This window comes from Sarcophilus harrisii, chromosome 2 (genome assembly GCF_902635505.1).
Source record: "Sarcophilus harrisii chromosome 2, mSarHar1.11, whole genome shotgun sequence".
Taxonomy (NCBI): Eukaryota; Metazoa; Chordata; class Mammalia; order Dasyuromorphia; family Dasyuridae; genus Sarcophilus; species Sarcophilus harrisii.
Window position 1 is genome coordinate 143,769,382 of NC_045427.1, and position 9,791 is coordinate 143,779,172.

Below are 9,791 nucleotides of genomic sequence, written 5' to 3' on the forward strand. Positions count from 1 at the left end.
ACCATCCTATAAAATTCCAGCTAGCCAGTGGGATCCCTTTTCTTTTTTTGAAGATCATTTTGAAGATCATTCAACTTTCCAACTGAGATTAAGTAATAACACATAGATTTTTTTTAAAGTTACATTCTTTGATCCATATTGGTATAGCAATATAATTCCTAACTCTCAGGAAATTTAAAATGTGTCTTTTAAAAAATAATAGTAGGTTTTTATTTTTCAAAATATATACAAAAATAGTTTTCAACATTCACTCTTAAAAAATACTTGAGTTCCAAATTTTTCTCCCTCCTTTCATATCTTTCTCCTTCCCTTAGACAGCAAGTAAGCCAACATAGGTTAAACAGAAACATGTCCCTTTGTCAAGAAGCATGATATAAGAGCTGCTAGGTGATGCAATGGATAGAACATTGACCCTGATGTCGAGAGGATCTGAGTTCAAATGTGGACTCAAACACTTACTAGCTGTGTGACCCTAGGCAAGTTACTTTCTCTCTCTCTCTCTCTCTCTCTCTCTCTCTCTCTCTCTCTCTGTCTCTCTCTCTGTGTCTGTCTCTCTGTCTGTCTCTTTCTCTCTGTTTCTCTCTCTCTGTCTCTCTCTCTCTATCTCTCTCTCTCACACACACACACACACACACACACACATACACACACAACATGATAGTGGTAGGAGAGCTGGCTTTGGCATTAGAGGATCTGAGTTTAAATCCAGGCTCTGCTACTCTCCTACCTGTTTGACCTTTAGTAAATCACTCTCTTTAGTAAAAAGCATCTCTCCTTCTTGGTTTTGAAAAATGAGGGTGTTGGATTAGATGACCTATAGACCCTTAAATTCTGAATCATCATGATTCAATCTGGAAGCAGCATGGCAAAGTGGAAAGAGCTGGCCTCAGACTAAATAAGACCTGGGTTGAAGTCCCATATTTTTGTCGGTGTCTCAGGTACTTCAAATATAATCATAATTAAATTATAACTTAGGATCATAAATTAAACAGCTATTGTACATCTATACTAATGGGTTTTCCTCATCAGAAATTTTTTAAACTAATGAAATCACAATTTCAGATTTGAAAAAGAAAAAGAGGAAGAAAAAAGGAAGGAGAAAAAAAAGAGAGAAAGAGAGGAGAAAAAGAAAAGTCTCCTTTTTCATGTCATTTCTTCTCTAGGAAAAAGCAGTGTTTGTTTTACAGATTATTCAAATTCCCTTTTTTTATGCTAAAAATACACAGAAATTATATTCAAATTCCCTTTTTTTATGCTAAAAATACACAGAAATTATCTCCTAGATAAAGGAGATATAGCTAGAGGCACTTGGAAGAATAAACCTTTGGGAGTTCCACTTAAGTTGGCATTTTGTTTTGTATTAACTGACAGAGAAATATATTGTGGTTGAATACATTAGTAATTTCAGGATTTTGAAAAAAAAAGTTATTGCTTAATTGGTTCTTCCCAAATAATCTGATAGTGTCTAACCGTGGAAAAGGAAACATAGATGAAGGGTGGCATAGTGGACAGAGTATTGGACTTGGAGTCAGGAAAATTCTAGTTTGATCTGGCCTCTGTTTCTTGCCCATAAGCCTATATTCAAGTCACTTAATGGCAAAGGAGGGCGATGATGATAGTTATAGTACCTACCTCATAGCATGGTTGTAAGGGTCCAATGAGCTGAAGCACTGGCAAACCTTGAAGCACTACATAAATTATTACTAAATATAAAGAACACTTCTAATGATAATTTCTATTCTTGTTAAACTAGAGCTCTTAATGTAAAATTTTCCTTAAATAATATATGTCTACCTACCAAATTTTAATGAGACAGTTAGATGGTACAGTGAATAGAGAGCCAGGCCCGGGGTCAAGAAGACTCATTCTCCTAAGCTGAAATCTGGCCTCAGATACTTACTAGCTGTGTGACTCTGGTCTAGTCATTTAACCCTGTTTGCCTGAGTTTCCATCTGTAAAATGAGCCAGAGAAGGGAATTGCAAAACCACTCCAGTATCTTTTACCAAGAAAATCCCAAATGTGGTCACAGTGAGTCAAACACAACTGAAATACATAAACAGCAAAACAATAGAAATTTAAGCTTTCCAAAAAGCAGCTTGATAGTAGTAGATGAAGTACTGAACTCAGTAAGATCTGAAATCAAATGTGACCTTAAACACTTACTAATTGTGTGGCCCTGAGAAAGTCATTTTACCATGATCACCTTTAATTTCCTTAACTATAAAATGGGGATAATAATGGTACCGACCTCCAGAGAGTGTTGTAAAGATTGAATGAGATGATGCTTGTTTCCTTCCTTACTAAATTGCTTTCTTTTTCAATTTTACAGAAGCTGCCTTATGTGTATAGAGCCTGCAATCAGCACTAAACACCTTCACTACCAGAGTTTCCAGCTCTTCGGCTTCGATTTCATGGTGGATGAGGAGCTGAAGGTCTGGCTCATTGAAGTCAATGGGGCTCCTGCATGTGCCCAGTAAGCCAACCCCAGATACTACATTTTACATTCTTTAGGATAGATTGATAATAGTTTCTTATCATATGATTTTCCCCCTCATTCAGTTGATTGGCAATAATGGGATGAATATTATCACTAATTGGTACAAATAGTAAATACCATAGGATTCAGAGGAAGGAGTGATAACTCTGGACCTGGAATTAGAAACATAAGTTCTGTTTCAGAAAAGTGAAGAGAATCACAGAGGGAACTCTAGGAGAAGAGCATAACATGAACAAAGGTATAGAATTGAGAATGAATTAGGCCTGTTCCCAAAACTTTAAGCACACCTATTTTGCTGTTTAATACTGTAGGAGAATGGTAGAAATTAAAACTAGAATTAGAAGATGTAGAAAGGTCTTGAATGCCAAAGTAAGCCATGTGCCTTTTCTCCTATAAGCAATTGAAAACCACTAGCGGCTTTTGAACAAGAGAGTGGAATTATAAGAACATAGTTTTAGAAACACCTACTGGTAGTGTCAGGCAGATCAAAAGGAGGGTCCTTTCCCAACTTTAAGAAGTAATTTTAATGTCTCTGAAGGTTATAAGGTAGTGCTGTGCTTTAAAAGGACAATAGTTGGTAAACAATTTTATGAAGAGCCAGAACTCAGCTCCTCATTTGTTTTGTTTTGTTGTTACATTTTGAGTTCCAAGGTATCTCCTTCCCTCCCAACCCCAAACTAGCTAAGGCCAATATTTGGCAAAGATAGAAAGACAAACCAACAAACACACACATACACACACACACGTGTATATATGCGTACGTGTATGTGTGTGTGTGAGACTATATACATGCATGGCTTATGCATGTATGTGTGTGTGTTTTTATATATACATGTGTATATGTGAAACTATATAATACATACTTCCATACATCAGTTTTTTCTTCTGGAGGTAGATAGAATCTTTCTTCATAGTTCCTTTGTATTTGATCTGAATATTCATATTACTCAGAATAGCTTAGTAATTCACAATTACTCTTCAAACTTCTGTTACCATATACAACATTCTCTTGATTCTACTTATTTCACACTTCATTATTTCATACAAGTCTTTTATATGTTTTTCTAAAATCAATTTATTTCTCATTTCTCATAACGCAGGAATATTTAATTACAGTCATATACTACAACTTATACAGCCATTCCCCAATTAATGGATAGATCTCCTCATTTTCCAGTTCTTTGCCACCACAAAGAGAGCTTCTATAAAGAAATGTTTTAGAACAAATAAATTATTATCCTTTTTCTCTGACCAACTTGAGAAACAGACTTAATTGAATCAGTTTACACCAACAATGTCATTAATGTCTATTTTTTCCATATCCCCTCTAACATTTATCATTTTCCCCTTATACTGTTTTCACCAATCTAAAAGGTATGAGATGGCATATCAAAGTTATTTGAATTTCTTTAATCAGTAATGATTTTGAGTTATATAAATCTTTGATTTCTTTTTCCAAAAGCTTCCTATTCATATCTTTTGAACATTTAACATTTAGAGAATTATTCATATTCTTAAACAAATTGGAAAACTTCTCTATATATTTGAGATACAAGGCCTTTATCTGAGAAACTGCCTGTAAACTGCCCCTCAATTTTCTGCTTTCCTTCTAATCTTGGCTATATTGATTTTATTTGCACAAAAACTTTTTATTTAATATAATCAGAATTATCTATTTTATATCTCACAATGCTCTCTCATGTTTATTGATAAATTCTTCTCTTATCCATAAATCTAATAAGTCAGACCCTCATTTGTTAGGATAACTTGAAAAAGTCACTTAACCTTAAGGACTTAATAACAAAATCACAGTTTCACAAGATTAGAAGAGGCCCTCAGAGCCTCTACAATTCAACCCAAACCTAAATTCCTTCTGCTTCATCCCCAATACATGGGAGTTATTCAGCTTTTAATTGGAGAACTTCCATGAGGAGGAATCTCACTGGAATACTCTCCTAACGTCCCAGACCAGTACATTCTGATTTTGGTTAGTTCTAATTATTGGTAATTTTTTCCTTACATCAAACCAAAGTTTACCTCTAGATTAGACAATCTAATCCTACTAACTAATCCAGTCCTTTAAATACCTTAAGACCACTATCATATTCCCTGTCTTCTTTTCACCTGTCAAGGCTATGAAGTTTCTTTATTTAAAGGCCCACAAAACAGGGTTTTTTTTTTTTTTTGTTTGTTTGTTTTTACTATAGTCCGGCCCTTCAACAGTTTGAGGGACAGTGAACTGGCCCCCTATTTAAAAAGTTTGAGGACCCCTGGCCTCTAGTTCCTTCAGTTTAACATGAATCTGAAACCTTTTAATAGCCTAGCTTTCCTTTTTCTGTACTTTCTCCATCTTATGTATGGTCTTCCTAAAATGTGATTCTCAGAACTGAATACAATGATCCAGATATGGTTTGACCAGGACAGAGGACTTAGAAGACCTGGATCATCTCTTCCTGGATACCATGCCTCTCAATGCAATTTCCAATTATGCAGTTTTTGGTTGCTTTATCGCACTTGATTCACATGAACAATGCACTAAACCCTCATAGATCTATTTCACATGAACTTCTATCTAGCCATACCTCATCCTTATATTTGTGAAATTGATTTTTTGAACCCAATTCTAAGTCTCTTGATTTGTCCCCTTTAAATTGCCTGTTGATAGATTGTTCTGACTTGCCTTCCCCATATTCTAGACCTGCTTCTCATGCATACAGGTCATACAATCTTCAACAAATTACTTGACCTCTCGGTTTCCCAGACAACTAGGTTATTATGTTTCAGAACACTGATCCACACTGATTGAGGAAATTTCTTTACTAAGTAGTTTCCTACAATGTTCAAATCACAGATCTATCTACCTCTCCCCTAAAAAAATTTAAAACATTAAATATATTAAAAATAATGCACTAATAATTGATGCTGCCATGAATATAGGGGAAGTAAAGCATGTGACCAACTCTCCAGTCCCAGCTCTAGTTCCCTGATTCTTAAAAGTTTGACTTCTTGACTATTACTCACTGCTATGTTTTCTTAATCTATAATTCCTGGACAGGTTCTTTACTGAAGAGAAGGCAGAGTAATGATATTAATTCATCTCTCACTATACAGTTTCTTTGAAAAAAATTGAGATCCTCGATCACATTGGGAAGTGGTGAATTAGAGTCTTGTACTTAGGGCACCAAATATTTCTTCACTTATTAGATCAGAGTAAATGTTGATCTCCCAAGTACTTTATGGAGATGATTGAATTTGCACTAGAAGCTGATACCCAAAATCAAAACAGAGTATATTTGGAGGATGCCAATTTACCCATACCCTAATTTCACATGCATCGTTACTTCTCTGCTTTTGCCAAAGCTAGGATAAGAAGTGATTTTTGGTAGGCAGATTAAGGACAATGATAAGAAAAAGGATGTTATATTTGGTTTTCTTATGAACACATTTAATGATTATTCCTCTTTCTATCTGTCTGTCTTTCTCTACCTCTGTCTCTTATTTCTCATTTTAGGAAACTTTATGCAGAGCTTTGCCAAGGTATAGTGGATATAGCCATATCCAGTGTCTTTCCTCTCGCTGACACAATGCAAAAGCAGAACCAACAGGCTACATTTATCAAGCTATGATGAAGAGATGATTAAAGCAACACATATCAGAACTGCCGCACATTGGGCTTTTGGGGGGCAAGAGGGAGGGTAATTGGGGGGTACAGAGATTATTGAATTGTTTGAAATCATGCCAAAAATGGGAGAGAAGTGGATTTTTTATCTGCAAAGGAAGAAGAAAATAAAAACAAACACTTTCAAAGAGAATTCAGAATGAGCCAGAGTTGCTCAGAATGTTTCACCAGACTCTGCTCTAAACACAAGTCATACAACTTTTGAAAACTGAAGCAAATCTCTCTGGGAGGACAGCAAAATATTACTTTAAAAAAATGAGGATTCAATAATTTTATGTTCTCATCCTTTTTTTAAAAAAAATCTTATTTTTTCTAATAAGGCAATTTTGTGAATAGCCTCTCTCTTCCTCAGGGACCCAGTGAAGCTTGGTCCTTTTGTTAATGTGTCAGTTCTTTCCACCTGCTGCAGTCTTAGTGCCTTAGCTCAGTTCCCAGTAGGTAACTCTTTTACTCTTTTACTCTTTTCCATTAAGAAAATCTCTCTTGCTCTGGGAACTAAGAACTCCTCAGAGCAGTAATTTTTGGTTACTGATTCTCCTGTACCTCCTTTATCCCCCTTCCTTGTGCCCTATTCTTCTGGCACCTGTTGAAAACCTGAAAAGGAGCAAACACCAATAGCCCTGAGCTTAGTAAGAGGCTCTAAGCTAGGGGATAAAGAGGTTTCCTAATAAGATTGGGATCAGTTGTCTATTAGAATTTCCATCATGGGGAGATAAAAAAAAGTGTTGAGATTATTTCAGCCTGACCTATGGGTTTAAGTAAAATTATTTTAACTCAGTGCTAATTTTTTCCCTAAATTATCTGCCCTTCTCCCTCTTCCCCACCTGACCAATACCAGTAATGAGCATTTGTTTTAACCAGGTTGAATGTGTTAAAATCTGATTTGTTCTATTAAACTACTTAAGATTTTTATTTTTAACTGACTTAATGAAGTACATTGGCAAGATCCCATTTTAATGATTTTCTTTTGAAAATTAAAAAAAAAAAAACCTCCCTCTCTGTTTTCTGCACTTTGAAGAGTAGACATCCTTCTTCCCAATGAGTTTGCTCCTACTCTTCCAACATGTCCCTGAATTTCCAGGTCTGTAGCTCCCCTATCCATGGCCTTTCAATTATCTCTTCCTTCTTGGACTCTATGCACAGGTCAGTCAATCCTAGTTATCTACCTGTGCTGCAAAGCACCGTGGGAACTGCTGGTGGTTGTTGGAAATTCATCCAACTAGAGCAATCTCCTTTAGAAAAAAATAGTAGGGAAGGTTTTTTCAAAAGTCCACATGGCACATAAAGGATTTTCCCCTGCCAGTCTCTCCTCCTCACCCCATTGTTTCCCTATTTAAGTTAGATGTATTTTGGGTTTATAGAGCTGACTGTCCCTTTTGTTTGTTTGTTTCCTCTCTTTGGAGGACACATCAGGAGACCAAATGAGTAGCAGGTTGGAAGTTTTGAGATCATATTTGTCTTTAATGTGTCATCATTCATGCACTTAGAATGTCAAATAGGGATAAAGATTAACAGATTTTTTTTGATGGCATTTAGGAAATGACAGTCAGTTTTCTGCAAATGGTCTGATAAGAAAATGACCCTCCTCTTACAGTAACATTGAAATTTTTTTTCCATAGCCATTGTGCAGTGTTAGGTCTGAGGCATGCTGTATCTCTCTTTCATTCTTGGCACAATAAAAACAAACTCTACAATAAAGTTTGTTTTTTTTTTAAGTAGCAGAATTTGAATACATGACAATGAAATGCTACATTCAAAAGGAACAAGAGTTATTTAATAGAAGGAAATCTCTGACATTCAGCAATGGCATGTTTACTGAATTGCTTGGAATATGGCCTGATTGTGTCAATTCTCACGGGGATTTGGGATTCAGAAACCAGGCACCCACTGGTTTTAAAGACAATGAAGCACTTGTATTCTGGGAAGAAATAAAATCAGTCCTAATAAAAGTATATCTCAGAGGTCATAAAGTAGCTGTTTGATTAAATGTTTGAATCTGAGGTAACTTAACAGGTATTTTGGGGGAGAAGGGAATATGACCAACCTCTATGATATCCATGTAGAGTCTTAAAACTGGCTCTTCACTTTTAACTCTTATTTCTTTGAAGTGGTGGTAGTGGTATGCTGTCTTATACAGCATAACAAGAGTGGTAACCGGAAGAATTACTGATATATTTCTCTAAATTTTGTTTTTTTAATTAACAAATTATTTTCTCCCCCACATCCTATCCCATTGAAGGGGAAAGCCCAAAACAGAACAAATTTCTTCTTTAAAATATCTTAAGCAAAATTAATTTTCTCATAGTTCACATCCAAAAATTATGTCTCATTCTGTACCCTAGGTCCACTGCTTCCATCTTCAGGTGATAGATAACATGATTAATCATTGATCTTCTGCCAAAATATTATGAAACTTAAATAACATAAAGAATATAAATTACTTTGCAAATCTTAAATCTATATAAAAGCCAGTTATTACTACTACTACCACCACCACTATTATTCTTATTAATTAACCTCCAGTCAGGTTATGATTTTATTTCCTGAGCTTTCTATTTTATTCTTCCTAAGCTTCAAGCAATAATTATAAAATAATACAGGGATGTGCTGTTTAACAACCAGGCTTTCCACTTTAAAAAAAATATGCAAACACAGTTTTAGATATAATCTGCATCATTAACACTTAAGTCTAAACAATCTACACAACAATAACTCAAGCCCTGATATGTAGGATTGTTGATTTCTTAGATGGAAATGCCTAAATTGAATATTTAATAGAGGCCATTTCAAGCCTCTTAGAGCTGGCTCCAGCACATCCCTGGTCCTCTGGAATCATGGGTGATCATTGCATATTTTTGAAAATGCTATCAAAATTCTGTATTGGTGATTTGAAAAACTCCTTTGAACACAAGCCTCCAGGACCTTTAAGAATTTTTCAGCCCTGTTAAGACATGCAGACCTTGCTCAAAATGCAGATGAACTGAAAATATTCATGTATCTTAGATGCTTCCCAAAGATTTTGATTAAAAAGTATGAATATTTAAGAAATGAATTGGGTTCTATGTTTTAGTTTTGTTAAATTGCACATTGTTCAATAGGTGATCTTAAGTTTATAAAAGATAGCTATATTTCAGATAATATAAGCATACCAGGACTTAATTGAGGTACAAAGACACAGCCACCTATCTTGGTAAAATTTATTCTACACAACTCAGCTATAAATGTAGGAGACTGCATAATGTAGTGGGAAAGGTACTGAACTGGGGGGTTGAGACTTGAGCTCCAGATCTGGTTTTATGCTTGTCTAAGTGATATTGCTTTCATTGGTCACTGTGCCTTGATTTCTCTACTTGTGAATTAGTTCATTACCTTCGATTACTCATAAAGAAGGCAGATAAATATATTAGCAACAAAGAGGAACAAGGGGACAATTCTGTTGTCTAGAACTAAGTTAAGCCTTTATTGTAAAGGATAGTTATTTGGTTTAACTGTGGCCTTATGCCCTAAATACCAGAGTCAGCATGGGAAAATGTTTGAGCCTAGATTTTTGCTGAGAAATCCATACATTTGTGGAAATTAAAATTATTTTCATTTACTTATGGCAGTTAATGGAT

General features: G+C 35.2%; 1 protein-coding gene across 2 annotated transcripts in view; it reads left to right on the forward strand.

The window, feature by feature from the left end:
- The window catches only part of TTL (tubulin tyrosine ligase), a 45,391-nt gene extending 37,516 nt beyond the window's left edge, over nucleotides 1-7,875 (forward strand). For both annotated transcript variants that reach the window (XM_003758115.4, XM_031951002.1), the window contains 2 exons: nucleotides 2,331-2,474; nucleotides 6,010-7,875. In XM_003758115.4, the coding sequence (XP_003758163.1) occupies nucleotides 2,331-2,474; nucleotides 6,010-6,124 (259 nt within the window). In that variant the 3' untranslated portion in view covers nucleotides 6,125-7,875. The remainder of the gene's footprint in view (nucleotides 1-2,330; nucleotides 2,475-6,009) is intronic.
- Nucleotides 7,876-9,791: the final 1,916 nt, after the last annotated feature.